At 53.1% G+C, this 20,967-nt stretch overlaps 2 protein-coding genes across 8 annotated transcripts in view; both read left to right on the forward strand.

The window, feature by feature from the left end:
- Osbpl5 (oxysterol binding protein like 5) overlaps window positions 1–8,036 on the forward strand; it is a 70,239-nt gene extending 62,203 nt beyond the window's left edge. For 3 of the 4 annotated variants that reach the window (XM_029566496.1, XM_029566498.1, XM_029566497.1), the window contains 8 exons: window positions 1,814–1,911; window positions 2,244–2,333; window positions 2,428–2,564; window positions 2,907–3,092; window positions 3,365–3,491; window positions 4,114–4,243; window positions 5,051–5,153; window positions 6,868–8,036. In XM_029566496.1, the coding sequence (XP_029422356.1) occupies window positions 1,814–1,911; window positions 2,244–2,333; window positions 2,428–2,564; window positions 2,907–3,092; window positions 3,365–3,491; window positions 4,114–4,243; window positions 5,051–5,153; window positions 6,868–7,006 (1,010 nt within the window). In that variant the 3' untranslated portion in view covers window positions 7,007–8,036. The remainder of the gene's footprint in view (window positions 1–1,813; window positions 1,912–2,243; window positions 2,334–2,427; window positions 2,565–2,906; window positions 3,093–3,364; window positions 3,492–4,113; window positions 4,244–5,050; window positions 5,154–6,867) is intronic. The other variant, XM_029566499.1, reaches the window with a different exon arrangement.
- A 2,421-nt stretch (window positions 8,037–10,457) lies between these two features.
- LOC103738997 (tumor necrosis factor receptor superfamily member 22-like) overlaps window positions 10,458–20,967 on the forward strand; it is a 13,644-nt gene continuing 3,134 nt past the window's right edge. For 3 of the 4 annotated variants that reach the window (XM_029566515.1, XM_029566517.1, XM_029566514.1), the window contains exons 1-4: window positions 12,516–12,823; window positions 14,149–14,277; window positions 16,658–16,769; window positions 18,950–19,032. In XM_029566515.1, the coding sequence (XP_029422375.1) occupies window positions 12,709–12,823; window positions 14,149–14,277; window positions 16,658–16,769; window positions 18,950–19,032 (439 nt within the window). In that variant the 5' untranslated portion in view covers window positions 12,516–12,708. Of the gene's footprint in view, window positions 10,545–12,515; window positions 12,824–14,148; window positions 14,278–16,657; window positions 16,770–18,949; window positions 19,033–20,967 lie in introns of those variants that run through there. The other variant, XM_029566516.1, reaches the window with a different exon arrangement.

A 20,967-nucleotide genomic window follows, 5' to 3' on the forward strand; every position in this document is an offset into this window, starting at 1 on the left:
TCCCTCCTTTCTTTCTTTTTTCTTAAGCGGCCATTGCTTTCTTAATGTGCCTTACTCCTATTTTTTTTCCTTCTAGGAGCAGTGCTTCTTCCTCTACACTGCATTTCTTAATACTTTTATCATACCTCTGTGTCCTCAGTAACTTCTTTAGAGCTCCCTTCGCTCTTCTGTGTCTTTAATTCATCCACTGTTGTTTTGTGTTTTCCTCACTGGTATTTTTGTTTGGTTCTGCTGGGTTCTGCCCCAGAAGTTTACTCCTATTTTTTTTCCTTCTAGGAGCAGTGCTTCTTCCTCTACACTGCATTTCTTAATACTTTTATCATACCTCTGTGTCCTCAGTAACTTCTTTAGAGCTCCCTTCGCTCTTCTGTGTCTTTAATTCATCCACTGTTGTTTTGTGTTTTCCTCACTGGTATTTTTGTTTGGTTCTGCTGGGTTCTGCCCCAGAAGTTCTGCTTGCTCCTTGGTCACATGACAATCCTTTCTTAGAGTTCTTTAAGTACCATCATTACGTGAACACCCAGGAGATGAAAAAAAAATTAAATAGGTGGGGGGGGCACATGCCTTTAATCCCAGCACTTGGGAGGCAGAGGCAGGTGGATCTCTATGAGATCGAGGCCAGCCTGGTGTAGATAACTAGTTCCAGGCCAGCCAGGGCTCCATAGTGAGAGCCTGACTCAACACAACAAAACAGAACCTGCCTTTGCATTGGTATCGCTCCAACAGCTAAGAATGATCTGCACAAATCCAGCCTGGTAAAAAGTGAATGTGAGGAGCAGTGATTGTCTTACATCCTGAAGTCTCCACACCCTGCCAGCCCAGTGCCTGGCTTACATGGCTCAGTCTATAGCAGAATGGGTGCAGACCTTGACTTAGAGCATTAAAGTCTCAGAGGTGACTGTGCCCTCAGATAACACAAGCACAGAAAACCAGACCGGGAAGTTGCGTGACCATGTGCCCAGCATCCCTGATCTCAGCATTCCGACCATGAGAAGGACGGCCTGCTTGCTGTAGTTGGGCAAACAGAACAGCTGAACGGTTGCAGACAGAGTTACTCTGGTTGTGATTTGGAGAACTATCCTGACTGTATTTATTGAGCCAGGGCAGCCCTGGCTGGCCTGGAACTCACTATGTAGACTAGGCTGGCCTTGAACTTACAGAGAGCCACCTGCCTCTGCCCCCGAACCCGGGCTGAGATTAAAGGCTTGTGTCACCAGCCGGCCTCCAATTCACAATCCTCCTGCCTCAGCCTCCACGGCTGAGATGGCAAGTGTGAGCCGCCAGTCCAGCTCGTAGCTGACTTCTCACTTCCCAGTGGAGACCCCGCCTTCCTCTGAGCAGTGTTGTTCACTGTGGCCAACACACTGGCATGCACAGCCAGGCCCCCTGGGGGGACAGGAAGTTCTGAGCCTTTTGCTGGTTCTATATGACCAGAAATGGAAGACCCACTCTTTTGTTGTCTGAGAAAAGATGTACTGAATTTTCAAATATACCAGGCACAGTCCTGGGAGGCAGCAGGAGGCAGGCACATCCATCTTGGCACAGGACCAGAGCTCAGCCACAAGTGCAGTTAGTCAGACACTAGGATCAGAGCTCCTGAGAGAGCTCACCCAGCAAAGGGTGTGGAAGTCTCTAGACCAGAGCAAAGGTCCACTGGGGTGGAGGCTCCTTCCTGGGGGCACAGTACTGAGGGACTGTCAGTCCCCTGGGTCTATCCTAACAAACCCCTTTGGACACCTCTCTGCCCTCCTTCTTTCTGTCCTGGGGTAACACAGTCCATCAGGGCTCAACCCCAACACTGGCTGCATTTCAGGGATCCTGTATGGCACCATGACCATGGAACTGGGAGGCAAAGTGACCATCGCTTGTGAGAAGAACAGTCTCCAAGCTGAGCTGGACTTTAAACTCAAGGTAATGGGTACAGCCTATGGGAGGGTTCAGATACACCGAGCTCAGCTTTGGGAATCCCCACTAGACAGGGCCCAGAGAGGGAAAGGGGCTGCCCACAGGTCACAGGGCAAAGCCAGACAGGCCTAAGCCTCATTGTCCCCAGTGGTGGGGACTCTGCCAACTTGAGCTCAGACTGAGACAGTTGGGTGAAGGGCATCCTCCTCTGGGCCTGGGACTTGTCTGGGCCTTGTTCATGAGACTGACCACTCAGTGGCCCCTGAGGATATGCCTGTGATAAGGCCCCACCACTGCCCACTCACGAGGTGTCCGTCTGTGCGGATGTGCCCTCGCAGCCTTTCTTTGGTGGCAGCACCAGCATCAACCAGCTCGCCGGGAAGATCACATCTGGAGAGGCGGTCCTGGCGCGCCTCACTGGACACTGGGTAAGAGGTGATCCCTCAGGGCAAGCCAGACTGGGCCCTGGGGTGGTCATCAGCCAGGCCAGCAGCTCTGACCCTACTGGGCCATCTGGGGCAGGACAGAGATGTGTTTATCAAGGAAGAGGGCGGCGGAGGCACGGAGGTCTTCTGGACCCCAAGTGAGGAGGTGCGTGGGCAGAGGCTAAAGCGGCACACGGTGCTGATTGAGGAACAGACCGAGCTGGAGTCTGAAAGGTGAGGCCCTGTGCCCAGGAACACTGCCGTCCACAGGCTGTGGTAGCCAGGTGGTGGGTAGTCAGGGCCCTGATTCTGGGAGCACATCCCAGGATACCCTTGGCAGGGTGGGCAGATAGCCTGTCTTTCTGGGGACAGCTAGGGGGAGAGGACCCTGTCATTGCCAACAGGGAGATCCCTGCAGCTTAGGAAAAATACAGCTCATAGGGAGGAATCCGTGTCCAGGAGACACAGGGTTCCTGCAGGGTGGTGAAGCCTGACTCTGAGCCAGGGGATCAGGCTGCCCTGGCCCCCAGCTCACTGGACACTGGGTAAGAGGTGGGTCGATCCTCTGGCCCCCAGGCTCTGGCAGCACGTCACCAGGGCCATCCACGATGGTGACCAGCATAAAGCCACACAGGAAAAGTCTGTACTGGAGGAGGCCCAGCGCCAGCGGGCCCGGGAGCTTGAGCGGAGCTTCACGGCCTGGAAACCACAACTGTTCCATCTGGACCCGCTCACCCAGGAATGGCATTACCGATACGAGAAGTGAGCAGGCAGCCGTGGGGCCTGTGCGGTGGGCTGGGCCTTACCGCTGGTCCCACTATGCCTGCCTGGACTGCGGAAGGTCATGGAGGCTCTGATCTCTCTGACTTCAGCAGTCCCCACAGAATAAGGGATGAGGAGGGATGGCCAGACAACTCCCAAACCCTCCTTGCAGATCCTGAACAGTGGTCACCCCCGGATCACCATGGGAGGTCGGGGTCTAGGTTAGGACAGGGTCTCCTCCCCTGCTGATGGACAACATCTGGACCCTCCAGCCACAGCCCCTGGGACCCCCTGAAGGACATTGCCCAGTTTGAGCAAAATGGAATTCTTCACACCCTGCAGCGGGAGACCATGGCCTGCCAGACCACCTTTCTGGGGAGCCCAGTGTCCGGGCATGAGGTCAGCACCACCCCCAACCCCAACAGGACCCCAGCTCAGGCTCAGTCTTAGCCATAGGTGTAACTGCTGCCTGTACCTTCACTCCCTCCACCTGACATGTGGCTGTCTTGTCAGTGTCCAGCTGTCTGATATCCTGAGTGGACTCCACTGACCCCAGCCCCCTCCCTGCCCTCACTCTGTCCAGTGGCCGACCAAGATGCCGGCGTTTGCAGGATGTTTGGCTCTCGGGCACCCCGGGCCCCACTGTTCAGGGCTTTATGCAGGGGTCCACTGGCTCCCGGTCTGTTACCTCCCAAAGCCACATTGTCCCATTCGATAGATGAGGAAACTGAGACTCAGGGAAGCCCGGAGAGGAAGAGGAAGCGCCAGCATTCACACACACCTGGGATCTGGGAAGGGCGGTGGAGATGGCAGGGTTGGGGTGCTCCAGGAAGAAAGGGAGGGAGATGCCCTTGCACATGTGGGACTTTGGATGCCTCTGCCACAGTGTGCCTGACCACCTGATCCCAGTTCCGGGTGTGAGCAACACTGGCCGTGTGCCAGCCATTGCCCAGAGCATAGAGAGCTGGCTGGCCCTCCCATGGGAGCAAATCCCAGCTTTGGCAGCTCTGTCTCTCTATAGAGGCCTGGCCCTGACCAGCGATTCCGCAAAGCCAGTGACCAGCCCTCTGGCCACAGCCAAGTCACTGAGAGTAGTGGTTCCACACCCGAGTCCTGCCCAGATCTCTCTGATGAGGACTTCGTAATCCCTGGTGAGTGGCCCCAAAAGCCCTGGCTATATCACGTGGGTGCTTTGGACCCTGACTAGCTGGGAGGGTAGGAGAGGGCTGGGCCCTGCTTGTAGCCCCTCTGCAAGATGGGAAGGGTCAGGAAGCATCTTGAGGATGCGGGATGCAGGGGTGGTGTCCTCGTGAGAGTGCCTCTGCTCATCCTGCCCCGACTTTGCCCTCTCAGAGTATTGGATTGGGGTGGGGTGGGGGCAACCAGGTCTGCTGAGGGTTGCAGCCAGGACACAGGGAAGAAAAAGGAACAGATGTGTGGCTCAGTAGTAGAGCACCGGCCTAGTATGCACGAAGCCCTGTGTTCTATCCCAGCATCACATAAACCAGGCATGGCAACGTCATCATGCTGCATGCCTGTAACCCAGCACTGGGGAGGCAAGAGAACAAGTGTTAAAGTCATCCTCCGCTACATAGTGAGTTCAAGGCCGGCCTAGGATGCTTGAAACTCAGCCTCAAGCAAACAAAAGGCTGGGGTTTTCCTTAGCCGCAGGCCCAGTATGAGAGGCAAACCAAGCACTGTTCACTGCCCAGCCCCTCTGTCATCACTGAGCAGACTTTGCCTTCCCAACACAGTCCCTGCCTCTGTGCTCACTTGTCTCTAGGACTTGCATGAGGCCAGCCGAGTGTGGATCTCCTCCATACCTTCCCCTGCTTCCCTGTGTCTGTGTCTGGCTCCTGGGGTTTCCCAGGTGGCAGGGCAGGGCCTGAGTCAGGCAGGACATGCAGCTCACCCTGGTTTCTCCCTCCCTGGCTGTATCTCCACGGCCGGGCATCCAGGCAGCAAGAGCCTGTGTCCGCGGTGCAGACGAGAGGCGCAGCGGCTACGGGTGCTGCAGGAGGCTGTGCTGTCCATCCAGGAGGCTCAGCAGGAACTGCACAGGTAGGTCAAGACCAGAGGAGGTGGAGGGAGGCCGCCAGGGCAGGAGGAGCACCATCCTCATGCAGGAACCAGCCGGGGACAGATGGTCACATGAGAACTGGTCTGAACGGACTGAGTTGGCAACTCTGAGTCCAAGATTTCAAGGAGCCTAGAAAGTGTGGGGCCTGGTCGGGAGGCACCCCCAGGTATGTGGAGGCAGGTGGGCACACAGGCTGCAGGCGGTGCAGACAGCAGCCTTCCTTGGTATTCTGGGCTCCCTGAGGCATCCCAGCACCACTGTACAGAGGATCCTCAGGCAAAGCTGGGCGAAAAGCAGGGCATCAAGGAGCCATGCTCTGTGATACCAGCGGGTGTGAGCGCCAGGGCCACATGGTCCCTTTCCATGTACAGTGTCCAGCTCAGTGCAGGCCGTGCTGACTCCAAGCCAGCCTGAGGCTCACTGGCTGGGGCACTATGTACTATAACTGATTCCCCTCTGTAAGATGGGGTTGATGGGCTGGAGAAATGACTCAGCAGTTAAGAGCACTGGCTGCTCTTGCAGAGGACCCAGGTTCGAGTCTCAGCACTCATATGGCAGTTAACAACCATCCGTAACTCCAGTCCCAGGGGTTCTGATGCCCTCTTCTGACCTCCGTGGGCACTGCACGACATGGGTGCACTTACCTACATGCAGGCATTACACTCATACACATAAAATAAAAGTAATAAAAGACTTATTAAAAGATGGGGTTCATTGCAGACCCCCAAGGCAAATGGAAGGTGAGTTCGGTGCCAGCACCCAGCTAGCGACTGGAGCTGTGCCCATCCCTGTCACTAGCCACACACTCCCAGGAAACCCAGGACAGAGAGGCAAGGGGATGGGGTGGGGCATGGTGGGGGAGGCACACTGATGAGAATGTAGATAGGAGTGGGATGTGGGGTACCATGAGGAAGGTCTTCCGTGGCTTTAACGTCTAAACCCGACAGTCTCCAGACACACAGAGCAGCTCAGATGTAGATCTAGATAACCTGACTGTGGGCTGATCCAGGGTCAAATGCTGTGGTATCTGAAGTCAAGAAATCTGCCAACTCGAGGCCCTGCAATATCTACAACAGACCTAAAGGCCACAGAGCCAGGGGAGGGGGTGGAATAACTGAGACCCCCTCAGGGCCACGGGTGTAAGTCGGGCTCCCAGGGCTAGGCAGTCTGGAGTCCTGGTGTGTGAGAACAGAAGATGGCATTCTGGCCCCGGGAGAGGGTGCACCCTCTGTCTGCCTGGGCTTCTGGCCTGTCATCTTCTCAGTCCTCAAGTGGTCTTCCCCATGTTTCTGTCCGGATCATCTCTTCTTTGTAGGATCCCAGTCTACATTAAAGGCTAAACACCCTAGTGAACCCTTAATGTAATCACCTCTTCAGAAATGACAGCTCTCCAAAGAGTCCAGGGGTCAGGGCTTCAGCACATGGGCTTGGGGAGGAGGGACACCATCCAGCCATGACCCCAGGGGGAGCAGGCAGGGTGCAAGAGGCCTAGCTCCACAGCTGGGACGCTCCTCTCCCAGAATGTGTACCCAGGAAGCCCAGCCCCACAGCCTGTCCTGGGGCCCTTCTGAGGGACTCTTCCCCACTTGTAGCCCTGGAGGGCAGACATACCACCCTGACACAGACTTCCCTACAGGTTGAGCTGGGTGGGTCCCTGTGCTGGCAGTGACTAAGCCTCCACTCCTTTCATTACAGACACCTCTCAGCCACCTTGAGCTCTATAGTACGGGCTGGGCAGACACCCGCCCCAGGTCTCCTGCAGAGCCCTCGCTCCTGGTTCCTGCTCTGCGTATTCCTGACATGTCAGCTGTTCATTAACTACGTTCTCAAATAAGAGCCCTTGGGATCAGCAAAGCGATACCTGCTGAACTCCCTCCTAGGCACCCAGCACTTTACGCCAGCCCCATGGAGGCAGAGAGGCCCCCAGGCACAGCCACTGGAACAGATGGGTCCTTGTGCAGGAGGACGGCAGGTGGGGTCTGGGGCCCCAGGTCGCTGTGGCTCCAGCGTGTGGGACCCTCCAGGGAGCGCTGGCTTCTCCTGCAGGGCCCTCTACCCAGCACTGGCCTTAACGCTAAAGCCAAATGCAGTTCCACACTGAGGTGTGCCCTTGGCCTTCCCCCAAGGCCACTCCCAGGCCAGCTCCCACTCACCGCATGACATCAGATCTGGGGGGCAGGTGGGTCTGCTCCAGCTCTAGACAGCCACCCCCCCCCAGTGGTGAGCGAGGAAGCATCCAAGAGTGGCTGGAAGGAAGGCTCCAGGAGCCATGGACTTTTGATGGCAACCTACCTACTTTGTGCTCCTGAAAAGTGAGGCTTGGACATGGGCAGGCTGGCAGCCATGCTGGTGGGGGCACTTGGGGTTTATTCTGCCAGTGAGCTGTTTGGACCTGAGCCCAGTACAGGTAGTTACCACATCCATACCTGTCCTATAGGCAAAGGAGCCTGCCTGTGCCAGGGGTGTGTCCTGGCCACTGCAGTGTAGGCCCATGAGCAGGAACCCCACTCAAGGGGTGTCCCAAAGTCAAGGGAGTTCACGCTCACCCCATGCCCTGACCAACACAGTCTTCCCATGTTGACAGTTTCTAATACATTGCAATACTTGAGGCAGCCACGTACAGTGACCAGCCTCTGGCATCCAGCTGCAGACCCTGTGCGGATGACGCTCTGTGCGTGCGCGTACGCATGTGTGGGCATCCACATGTATTCACATTCGGAGCCTTAAGACGTTGTGGGTGCCATCACCGCTGTAAGTGATTATTTCATTTTCCAAGTTTTGTACCCACATTTGTGTCTCTCCTTCCCCAATCAGGGGATGTGTCTATGCTCTATGCCTTGAAATAAATGAACATACATGTTGTATGTTATCTTTTCGGGGGACCTTGGGAACAAAGGGGCTGACTTCAGGAGAGATTGAAAACCAGTATGGGGCTGTCTGGGGCTAGGGGGTCCCACCGTTCCCAGTTTGGAGCAGGAAGTCAGCCCACCAGGAGCACCTGGGAGCCAGAGACTCTCAGACAAGTGGGTGGGCAGCTGTGGGCATGGGAGGGGTGTGGCCTGCCAGGACATCCTAGGCAGCCACCAAGACTGGGCAGGTAAAGGAACATGTGGGCCCATTTTTAAGTCCCTATAAAGGAGTTAAAAAGTCCTTTCCTTCAAAAGTGCTGTCCTCAGCCAGACCTTGCTAAATGAACATGCCTCTGCAGGCTAAGGTAATTCGGAGGTCCCTAGAGGAGCCTTGGGCATCTGGCAAGACGCCCACACTACTCCAAGGGAAGCTGCAGCCCACCCTTAACAGCACATGAAGGGTAAAGGAGACCAGAGGGGGTGTAGGTAGCAAGGCAACACCCGTGAGAGGGCGGCAGGGAGGCCTCCCCCCTCAGGTCTCAAGGTCCCAGGAGAGGCTGGGGCAGGGAAGAGGCACCCCACGTCACATCCCCAAAGAACCTGCCCTTGGCCTGGAGCCCCCACGTAGTCACCAGTCACCCTGGGGCAAACAGGTTCATCATGGATGCCTGAAGGAGACTGATATCTGCCTTGTCCATCCCTGCTTCCTGTGTGGGTGTGGACGGGAAGCCCTGGTTCCCTGGTCTTGCCTCCTGCACCTGGGCCCATGGAGAACCAGGCTCTGTCCTTCCCCAGCGTCACCACATACCCTAGAGTGTCGGAATGTCCTGAATTCTCCCTCTTTTTCTCTCTTTTTTATGTGTATGAGTGTATTGCCTGCATGTGTGTAAGTGCACCCGTGTCGTGCAGTGCCCGCAGAGGTCAGAAGAGGGCACTGGATCGCCTGGAACTGGAGTTATGGAGGGATGTTAGCCTCTATGTGGGTGATGGGAATGGAACCCGAGTTCTCTGCAAAAGCAGTCCGTGCTCTTAACTGCTGAGCCGTCTCCCCAGCCCTCTTTTTCTTTCTTTATAAACTTAATAAACCACACAATAGATTAACTCAGTAGGGACTGCAAAATATTCTTCAGGGCTTTTTCAAAGGCACACCCACAAATGCAAATAAAGATAAACATTTTGTTCTATAATTAGCAAACAAAGTAACAGTATCCAAGGTGACATCTTCATGCGGATCTACTATCTTGTTTGCCCACTGCTGTCCTCTCTCCCTGCCCCTTGCTGGTCCCCTTCTCCCAAAATTGTCCTTTTCCATTTTCACATTCATGTATGTAAGTGCACCACACGCGTGTAATGCTCTGGTACTTTCAACCAGCAGAGGGCACGTGTGTCTGTATCCGGGTGGATGTTGTGTAGCTTTTTCTGGGAGATGTAAAGAAATGTCTCTTCACTCCAGATAAAGCACCCAAAATGGACCAACGAAATCATTTTACCCAGCTCCAACTTGATGAAGCAATGAGTTATGATTCAGCCTTGAAAACAAATGAGTCCTGGCACAGCCCTCGATCAGCTGTAAAACATGAGGCAGGCACAGAAGTCACACCTAGTGACTCCGCCTCAGTGGGCCGTGCAGGCAGGCCAGGCAGATGCCAATGAGCGGCTCCCAGGGACATGGGGTGTCACTGTCTGATGGGGACGGAGGTTCCTTTTGGGGTGATGCATGTTTGGAACAAGATGGATGGATGGTATACAGTGTCAATAAGTGGTTTCCTTTGAAATGGTTAATTTTTTAAAAAATATTTTACTATTTTCATTTTATGCATATGAATGTATTGCCTGCATGTAAGTGCACCTGTGTCATGCAGTGCACAAGGAGGTCAGAAGAGAGCATTGGATCCCCTGGAACTGGAGCTACAGACGATTGTGAGCTGCCATTATGGATGCTGGGAATTGAACCCGGGTCCTCTATAAGAGCAGCCAGTACTCTTAACTGCTGAACCATCTCTCCAGCCCCCCAAATGGTTAATCTTATGTGAATTTTACCTCCCTAAGAAGACATTCACTGTCTTACTAGAAGCAGTCAAACTGCACACTGTGTTCACTGGAGAGTTGCATTCCTGGAGGATGGGGATCCCCAGGAGACACCTGCAGAGATGCTCCATTGTTCCCTCTGGACCTGTCCCTGTCATCAGCAGCAGAGCTGGCTCTGGGTCTCCAGAGGGCCTGGTGCCCGTCCGACCCACACTAGAGAGCTGTGTGATCCAGGACTGGAGGAGCACACATGGCTGTCAGCACCCTGACCAGCTCAGACACCATAGTGTGATTCTCATTAATGACACAGACATTCACCAGTCCCATCCTGGATGCCCTCTTGAGGAGTTGTAAAGAAATGTCTCTTGAGGAGGTTGGATTAAGATGAGGAGGAACCTGCCACGAACTGATCAGAGGCACAGATTTCAGATTCCCAAGAGCAGCCTAGCTCTGAAGGCCTGTGAGTCATGCTGCCTCTCCCTCCCCCCATGGTTTGTAAGTAACAGCCCTGCCTAGTCTAAGGGGCCTCTGCATGTGCTGACTGACCTCACAGTGTCAAAACTCTGCCTCTCACTGAGGGCCAAGAACTACAGACCTCCCCCAAATCACACCCAGACCCTTTGCAGCCCACTGTGATCCTGTTCTCCACAGGTGGATGAGTCTTTTTGAAGCCCTTACTAAGTAGAACTCTCCAGGTAGATACCGAGTGAATCCAGCCTCCGAACCGTCCAGCAGAAAGTTCTGCATCTGCGGGGCCACAGACCCCACGACGACCCATGATGAGGCAGCTCGGAATGTCCCCCTCCGTCGACACAGCCGGGAAGGGAAGGGGTGGGGGTGGCTGGAAGCTCTGGCCACAGGCAGCCCAGGCAGAGAGGTGAAGCCCGGTGCTCAGCTTGGTTACTTCTTGTGGGGGGGGAGGGGCACCTTGGTTTTTTTGGAGAGAGTCTCCCAGTAGCCACAGCTAGCCTGGAACCTGCTATGCAGACCTCTTTTTATACAGTTTGAGTTTCCAGTCCATGCGGTGGTGCGGTGGTGCGGCTGACATTTAGGATGGGTTTTACACACACACACACACACACACACACACACACACACACACACACACAGTATAGCGAGCACTGGTGGCACCTTTCTGGTCCCCCGGTGGGTCACTGCCCGTCCTCCCCGTCCTGCTGTGGGGTGGCTGTGGCTGCTGCTCCTGGCTCAGGTCAGTGGCCGCGGCTACCTGACTGGAGAGCGGAGCCGTAGGAGAGTGGACTCCAAGAGCCCACCCGGGCCACCGTGAGGGACTGGGCAGGGGAGTGACCAGGGAGGCGCGGGAGCCCCTCGCCTTGTGGTCCGCCCCGGGGGAGCCGTGCCAGGGACTGTGACATGGGGAGAAGTCTCAGTGAGAGTCTCAGGCCTGAAGTGGGTTCTGGGAAGCTGTGTAAGTGCCGCTCCAGGGGCACTTGCGCCCGCACCCTGGGTGCATTAGCTGGGCCAGCTCGGTGACAGAGGCCCGAAGGTCTGGCCCAGGCTGGGGCGGGCTGTGCAGTTCTGGTGGGGCCTGGCTGCAGCCCAGCGCTTCCCCAGGCTGTGGGGTGGGAAGAGGTGTCCGGGTTGGGAGGGCGCCCAGGCTATCCCGAAGCCCTCTTATGGAGCCATAAGTCTCTTCCTGAAAGATGTGAAAGGACTGAGTAACTCCTCTTTGGGCACTGCATGAAGATTTTTGTTGAAAATATAGGCCTGCGTTTTTCACTAATGACATTTCAAGGAGATTAAATCGATAAAAATAAAGGTAATGTACCACAAAGATGCTCTCCAGGAAAGTGACACTTTCCCTTGGTGCTGGGGCTCAAACCCAGGGCCTTGGGCTGTTACAGGAGCAGTCTACCACTGAGCTACATCCTTACACTTATGTTGATACACTCTCTCTAAATTTCCCCACTGGTCTACAGGTCAGTCTGTAGCCCAGGCTGGCCTCAAACTTGGAGCGATCCTCCTGCCTCTGTCTCCCAGGTGGAATTCAAGCTGAGCTAGCACACTTGGCAGGAACAGTTATTTTGTTTAATGGGCTTTCCAGCAAAACAGAAAAAGTCTTCTAAAAGTAGTTCCAGGGGGTGGAGAGATGGCTCAGTGGTTCAAGCACTGGCTGGTCTTGCAGAGGACCGGAGTTCGAATGCTAGCACCCACCTGGTGGCTAAGACCTGTGCATAACTCCAGCTCCAGGGCGTTGCTCAGCATGGGCGCACTTACACACATGCAGGCAGTACACTCCTACAGGTAAAATAAACATAAATAAATAAATATTTTTCGCAGCTACTTTGGGTCCTCTGCCCCTCAGGGTACTAAGCAGCCATCACCCACAGAAGCCCAGTGTGTGGATGGCAAGGTTCCTGTTGGTCACCATGGTTCCCAGCAGTGCTGGCTCCAGATGGGAGGTGGGGAGCTACTGCTGTGCTAAGGGCTGAGAATCACCCAGATTCATAGTGTTGTCCTTTCCCAACCTTGCCCTGGCAGTTGCAAGTCCCAGAGTTCCACAGTTCCTGCCCTGCCAGCTCATCTTCTCCAAGGGAGACCCTTTCCCTTCCCTGCCTCCATCTCCATCACCTTCTGGGACTCTTACCAGTAAGAATGAGCTCTTCCCAAGATGTTCTGGTTCCTTTTTTAGCTTCAGATGTCTGCCACACCAGAGTCACTCTCCAGACAGAGCCAGCAAACCCCTGACCTGGAGTCCTGCCGCCTGGATGAGTACAGGTCTGCTAGGCACTGCTGCAAGCTCTGTCCTGCTGGTGAGTTCTCAGGACCGGACACTTAACTCACTGTCTCAGTACTGTGAGGGACAGTACTCAGTGCTGGAGTGTGGACAGGGATTATCTTTCAAGCTGACCAGAGGCTGTACAGAAGTGGGAGGATGTGGGCCAGCTGACTTTAACCAGCCACTGCCTACTCCTTCAACCTCCAGGCAGGCTTCTATGTACACAAATACGCAGACCCCTAAAGGAGGGTCCTTTGTGGGAGTGTTGATGTCTATGTTTATAAGGAGGCCTTGCTAGTCTAGGGTCACCCAAAGACACACTTTCTAAGTATGAGGACTGGGACCCAGCTGATGGGACAGGGAAGGTTCAGGAAGGGGAGCTGAGAGGGTTGCTCTCACCTCCGTACACCCCAACAGTTGCCCAGAGCTCCCTGCCAGAGTGGGGAATGGAGCTGGGAGTTCTCAGGGAGCTTGCTGAGGTCACACCATGTGTGGTTGGCAGTGCCAGGCCTGACCATGTCCCAGTGTTCCCAGCTAAAGAGGGCGTGAGTATTGTGTGACTTTAGCACCCAGGAGATGTCAGCACATGTCTATTCACGCCTGATAGGTTACTGACAAAACCAAAGAAACCCAAGTGTAGTTTGGGGAACCATTGAGTTTATTGGGGTTCCTTACAGAGGCCTGGGAGACTCCAAAGCGGCTGCATCACTGTAAGCCCACCCCAGCATGGGTGACAGCGCATAAAAACTGCATGCTAAGGGTGGTGTCTCACACCTGTAGTCCCATCACTCCAAAGGCTGGGGCAGGGGGATTGCCATGAATTCCAGCCCACAGCATAAGTTCCAGGTCTACTGACTGAGACCTTGTTTCAGAAAACTGGAGAAGACAAAACAAAAAACAAAAAGGAACAAAATAACTAGACTTGGTCCTTAAGCCTGTAATCCCAGCACTTGGGAGGCAGAGGCAGGCAGATCTCTTGTGAGATGCCAGCCTGCTCTACATAGTAAGTTCTAGGTCAGCTGGGGCTATGGGGAGACCCAGTCTCAAAAACACAAAAACAAACTAAACAAAAACAGAAAACAAAACAAAAAACTAAGTAAAGTGCCATGTTTATGAGGCGGTAGATGGAAGTTACCTGACTTGACCCAGGCCTCCCTCCCAGGACACCAGGACTGTCACTCAAAGGGGAGGACATGGACTTGAAAGGCAGCTGTCAGTCACTCGTCGTGACCAGAGTCCTCAGCCCTGACAGGTTCCCAGGCAGATTGTGACGGTCTGGAGATTATTCTGAATTTATACACTAAGAACATAAGGCCTGCTGGGACAGCAGCCCTGACCCCCATTTGTCCTCTCGCACAGGTGAGCATGTTGGAGAGTCATGCGTGAGCCCCCACACACAGGGAGAGTGTGCCAAGTGTGAGCCGGGGACGTTCACCAAGTCCGCCAACGGCCTGGACTCCTGCTTACTTTGCTCCACCTGTGGTGACGGTGAGTCCATGTGGATGTGACCTGGAAACACGCAGCCCTCCACCCAGCAGTGGCTGCACTGGGACCCCTGGGTGTGCACAGTTAGCCACGTATGTTCACCATGTAGCTGTTACAAGTTACATTCAAGTCAGATGTGCATCTGCCCAGCATGAGGACAGCACAGTCACCTGACTATACTACTGGCTGCAGGGTTGCACCTGGAAGTTTCCACTGCATAAAAATTGTTCCTTATGAGTGAGAGAGTTAGAGTGAGAACAGTGTTAGAAAACCCAGGCCTGCTTTGACCAAAAGGCAAGACAAGTTCCTGTCTGTTCCTTGACCATTTTTCTCCTAATGGTGTGTATTAACCACCTCAGGGCCTTGCAGAATGCAGGACACAGTGACAGGACACAGCCACCCTCTGAGAGTTAACAATCCTTTGTGAGAAAGGAGCCGGGCAGCAGCCTCATGGCTAAGAGCCCTTGCTGCTCTTGTAGAAGACCAGAGTTCGATCCCTAGCACCCATGTCAGGCAGCTCACAACCACCTGTAATTCTACCTGTGTTCTAGTTTGATTCTTCATTGCTGTGACAAAACACTCTGACCAGTACGAACTTGGGGAGGAAAGGGTTTATTTTACCTTACACCTCCAGGGTCACAGTTCATCCAGGAGCCCAAGGTAGGAACTCAGGGCAGGAACCTGGAGGCAGGAGCTGGAGCACAGGCCATGGAGGAACACTACTTACTGGCTTGCTCCCCTGGCCCCTGCTCAGCCTGCTTTCTTATACAACACAGGCCCACCTGCCCAGGGGTGGTACCACCCACAGTGGGCTGGGCCCTCCCACATCACTCATCAAGAAGATGCCCCTCAGACATGGCCACAGGCCAGTCCAATGGAGGCAATTCCCCCATTGAAGCTCCCTCAACCCAGGTGTGTCAAGTTGACACTAAAGCTGTCCAGCACAGCCTCCAAGGAGCTAACACTTTTCTGCCCTTCCAGGTTCCTGCTTGCATATGCACATAGACACCAGGAGACACACACATACACACACACACACACACACACACACACACACACACATCAATAAAAATAAATCTTAAAAAGTTGAAAGAGCAGAGCAGTGGATGTGTCTGGGATGCTCTGGAGAGGAGGCTTGGGCTGTACCCTGGCAGGATGACACCAAAAGGGTGGGTGGGGTGCACCCCTCCCCCCACGCACGCTCCAATGCATATAATAAAATGATTTTTTTTCAAGATTAAAGGGGGCTGGAGAGATGGCTCAGCAGTTAGGAGCACTGGTTGCTCCTGTGGAGAACCCAGGTTCGATTCCTAGCACCCACATGGCAGCTCACAACAATCCTGACTCCAGTTCCAGTGAATCCAACATCCTCTTCCGGCTCCTCGGGCATTGCACACACGTGGTGCACTAATATACATGCAGGCAAAACACTCATACACACAAAAGTAACGCAAAAATGTTTTTAAAGATTAAGCAACTGGTAGGGCAGTGGACATAGCTCAATGATAAGAGTATTTGCCTCTTTTGCAAAAGAGTCTGGGTTCAAGTCTCATCACCATGGGAAAAAATTGCTATTTTTTTGTATGTGTATGTGTGTGTTTATATGTGTATGTATGTGTGTGTTTATGTGTATATGTGTACACACATATATACATATATTGTGTGAATGTATTTTTGTGTATGAATGTTTATGTGTGTGAATATGTGTATGTATTTGTGTGAATGTGTTTATGTGTGTATGCAGATTTGTGTGTGAATGTGTGCCTGTGCATGTGTGTATGTATGTGTGTGTTTATGTGTATGTGTGTGTAATGCATCTGTATGCACACTCTTATTTTTACCAGGCATGCTAGGTATTGATCAAGTTTTCATCATTTGTGAAAATATAAAAATTAGACCAGGGAATATTCTCTCTACTTGTAAAATTCCTAGCTCACAGCTGGGCATGGTGGTGGGCGCCTGTAGTCCCAGCACTTGGGAGGCAGAGGCAGAGGCAGGGGGATCTCTGTGAGTTCAAGGCCAGTCTGGTCTGCATGGTGAGTTTCAGGCCAGCTGGGGCCATAGAGAGACACTGTTTCAAAAAGACTTAAAAAGAAACCCTCCTAGCTCACTGAAGCAGTCGCTTTTCTTGTTGAAGGGCACCCGCTCCCCACTGCTCCTTCTGTTCTTCCATCTCCACTTTTCTCATCAGAGCTCACTTATCTTAAATTCACTGTCACCCAACTCCAAAACTTCTGTCCTACCTGAATCTCCCTGGCACCGCGATGGCTGGTAAAGCTCCGTGCAGTGGGCACTGTGTCCCCTCAAGAGAGGCCGGGGGTCCGTGTTCACGTGTGAGGAAGCCGCTCTACCTTGAACTGACCCACTCTTCCCTGACTTGCAGACCAGGAAATGATGGCCGAGTGCACTGCAACCAGGGATCGCATATGCCAGTGCCGAAAGGGCCATTTCTACCACGATCCGGAGTCTTCAGAAATCTGCCGTCAGTGTACCAAGTAAGTGACTCCAGACACAGGTGCCTTGATGTGGGTGAGGGGTGGGCGGGGCCTGCTCTGAGTGGGGCTGATGCTTGACACGCATCAGGATGAGTGACTGACAGCCAGGTTCATAGGCTCCATCCACACTCATCCCGAGACACTGCCCCACAGCCCAGACTTTCTCTGCCCTCCTTCAACCCCACGCCGGCCCACACTCCCCAGCCCCTTCTTACTTGCACACACATTTTCTGTTTAAGATTCATTTTCATTTCTATGTGCGTGAGGAGTTGTTCACATGAGCGAGTGTAGTGTCCACAGAGGCCAGAAGACACTGGACCCCTGGAGCTGGAGACAGGCGGTTGTGAGCCTGATGTGGGTGCTGGGAACTGAACATAGGTCCTCTGCTAGAGCAGCAAGCACTTAAGCACTGAGCCACTGCTCCAGCCCCAGCAGGCATTCTAGATGGAGTTCTTTTGCTTTGTCCTAGCGTTTTCTTCTCTCTCTCTCTCTCTCTCTCTCTCTCTCTCTCTCTCTCTCTGTGCTTGAAGCTACTACCTTGCTTTCTGAGATAGGTATCTAACTGGCCAGAAATTGGCCAATTCAATTACGGCCCCCAAGCCCCAGGGATCCTCCTGTATGCCTTCCCACCACTGGGATTTAATGGGTCTGAAGATATTACTCAGGGCCTCATGCTCAAGGGACAAGCACCTTACCAACTGAGCCATGTCCCAGCCCCTCCTGTCACTCCTTCCCTACACTTTCTTCAAATCTATGACCCTCTCTGTCCCTCCATCCCCTCAGGCTCTCAGCTCCTCCCTTCCCACCCTTCACATCATCATTCCCCTCCTTTGCTTCCCTTGGCTCCCGCCCACCTGCTTCCCCACAGGACCCCTAAGGCTGCCAACTTGGACCTTGAATTGTTGCCCTCCCCTGAGGGACTTTGTGCAGAGCCTGCGGTCTGTCCTGCCCTGTGCCCCAGTCCTCGCAGCGCTCTCTAGTGGTCAGAGGAGGGTAGGACAGTCTGTGAGGTGCCTCCCAGGAAGCTCTGTGGCAGGGAGTCCTGTGGCCATGGGAATGTGGAGCAGATGTTGGAGACCTCCAAGGTTTCAGTGGAGTGGTAACAGACAGCCTGGCCAAGGCACAGGTTCCCAAAGAACCCTCTGCAGAAATTTCTGCAGTGTGCTGTGCTTTGTGAAGTCTACAGAAAGCCTCCAGGGCTGTGCTAAGTGGGATCCCAGTGAAGGATAAAGGAAATGCTGTGGTTTTAAGGAAGTTCATCCTTTGGCCCCTCAGTCAGAGGAATGTGACACTTTAGTCCGAAGGTGCAGAGTCCTCAGGCCAGATCCAGCTGTTACCTCCAAACCACTGGGGTGGAGGGGCAGGCACCCAGGCCTGGGGGGTACAGCTGCTCTAAGTAACCTGGACCCTCTGATCACAACAGGACAGACCTTTGTTTTCTGACTTTCCTTTCTTCTTTTTTTTTTATTTTATGTATATGAGTGTATTGCCTGCATGTTTGTAAGTGCACCCATGTTGTGCAGTGTCTGCGGAGGTCATAAGAGGGTGTCGGATCGCCTAGAACTGGAGTTATGGACAGGCTGTTAGCCACCATGTGGGTGCTGGGAATCGAACCCAGGTCTTCTGCAAGAACAGCCAGTGCTCTTAACTGCTGAGCCATCTCTCCAGCCCCCTTCCTTCTTTTTTTAAGATTTATTTTTAGCAGTGTCTGTGTGTCTCAGTAAGTGTATGTCACATGTGAGGGGATGTACACCACAAGTGTGCAGGTACCCAAGGAGGCCAGAAGAGCACATCTGATTCTAGAGCTGCAGTTACAAGTGGTTGTGAGCTGCCGGACCTGGGTCCTGGGGACCGAGCTCTGCTCCTCTGGAAGAGCAGCAGGCACTGTCCGTGCGGAGCAGTCTCTCCAGCCCCTCATTTTCTCAGTCCAAGGCCCCAGTAAGGCCATGGACATTCCCGGAGGAGGGAACACTGGTAAATTTTGACACATGATAGTGTTTGTGATGCTGGTCTGGCAGTCAGTGGTGACAGCATGTGCCCCAGCCCTGCTCCAGATGGTGGATCACCATGCTGCCTGGTACGGGTTAGAGGAGGCTCCCGGCCCTCTGGGGACCCAGAGCCACCTCTGCTCATGATGACAGGGACAGGCCCGGAGGGAACAACAGAGGATCTCTCTGCAGGTGTCCCCCGGAGACCTCCGTCCTCCAGGAATGCAGCTCTACAGCGGACACAGTGTGTAGTTCAGCTGCTCCAATTCACACAGGTACTGTTTCCTTTACAAAAATTAATGAGTATATTTTTATTAAGGTGAAATTTACATAATTAACCACTTCAAATGGAACCATTTAATAGCACTGAATACCAGCCTTCCTTCTAGTTCCAAAACATACGCACCACCCCAAAAGGAACCTCTGTCCCCATTAGACAGTGACACCCCCCACAGCCCCCGGGAGCCATTGATTGGCATCTGCCTTAGTGGCCTTACCTGTGTGCATGGAGTTACCACATTTGGCTTCCATGCGTGCATTCTAAGTGTGATCCAGGTTGTAGCATGGTAGAGCCCTTGCCTAACATGAAAGAGGCCCAAGTTCAATCCTCAGTACTGCACCCCCCAAATTTCATCTGGTGCATGGTGGCACACATTGTAATCCAGTACTTGGGAGCTCAGGACCTGAGGATCAGAAGTCAGAAGTTCAAGGTCATCGTAGACTGTAGAGTAAGAGCAAGTGATACAGGAATATCAGGAGTCCTTGAGGACGAGGGGTCTTTCCTGGCTCTGTCGTGCTTAGCTTGAGAGGCTGGGGTCCTGGAAACTCAAGGGCCACCAAAGCCACCTCACATCAGAGGCTTTCAGACCCTTGTTCTGTGAATTCAAGGAATGAAATTCACAGACCACAGAGGGTGAGTTTTAGGAAGAAATATTTTATCATAGGGAGCTTAGGAGAGAGAAAGAAGGCCGGGCTCCTCTACACCGAGAGGGTCCCCGGGAGGGGAGTCCATTAAGTCTCTATGCTCTGATGAATTTTTTTTTTGATAGTACTGAGGATTGAACTTGGGCCTCTTTCATTTTAGGCAAGAGCTCTACCATGCTACAACCTGGATCAGACTTAGAATGCATGCATGGAAGCCTAATAAGGCTTTGGGGGTGGGAGGGAAAGGGGAGATGAGCTGGTCAGCCCAGATCTCATTCTAGGTGTCCAGGTCTCTTGAAGTTCTGATCACATCTTCAGCATGGCTTCCAGAAACAGGGTCCTCCTTCAGGGAAAAGAGAGGTAGAAACAAAACAGACCCCCTTCCTGGCATCCCCAGCCTCTGGAACTGGGGAACCGGACACACATCTTTGGCTTAGGGTAGTAACTCTTCCTCTTTTCCAGAGCTAAATAACTGAGGGAGATGCCATTATATATGACTACCAGCAGAGTTCCCCTTGTCTGGACAGTAAAGGAAACACTTTAAGATTTCAGGTTAAGAATAAAGAAGTGTGAAAACGGTTATTCCGAATGTGGTGCTCTGGATCCAGAGCATGTTTACTTTGGGTAAAGCATTTATCTAATTTTTGTCTCCAGCTTCTTTCTTGAGGGTAAGAGACTGGCTTAGGCCATCTGGGGGACAGCTCTTATAATGCACCCCAGAAAAGCCATGTGCTGTTGCGTCTGACCCAGGTACCAGAGTATGGATAGTCTAGGGGATTTTTAACTGGGTCTGTGGCTAGAAAAACAGAAGCAAAAGAACACAGAGTAATGTGCAAGCCGTGCTTAGCAGGGTAGATCATACATGTGACAGATAGGAAACTCTCCACCGAAGCTTGCAGATGGATCTCCTCAGGAGCTCCAGAAAGTTCAGCAGTGACTGCCCCATGATCATCCTTAGGAGTTCTCTTAAGTTTTAGGGACCTCCTCTCAAGCCAAACCAGAATTTGTGGCTTCAGTTGCTGGAAGGCATTTTAGGACTAGCTCATATAATAAAGTCATTTTAATGCAGGCTTAAGGCTGAGAGTTAAAAGCAAATTGTTGCTCAAGGAAAAAAGAGCGAGATATATTCAAGTGGACAGAAGCTTCCCAAGGAAGCGTCCTTTACAGACAGGAAGTTTTCAGAGAGCATGAACTCTGCGTTTCTTTTCCTCTTCCTTCCTTCCTTCCTTCCTTCCTTTCTTCCTTCCTTCCTTCCTTCCTTCCTTCCTTCCTTCCTTCCTTCCTTC

This window comes from Nannospalax galili, unplaced genomic scaffold, assembly GCF_000622305.1.
Source record: "Nannospalax galili isolate Female #2095 unplaced genomic scaffold, S.galili_v1.0 scaffold1639, whole genome shotgun sequence".
Classification (NCBI taxonomy): Eukaryota; Metazoa; Chordata; class Mammalia; order Rodentia; family Spalacidae; genus Nannospalax; species Nannospalax galili.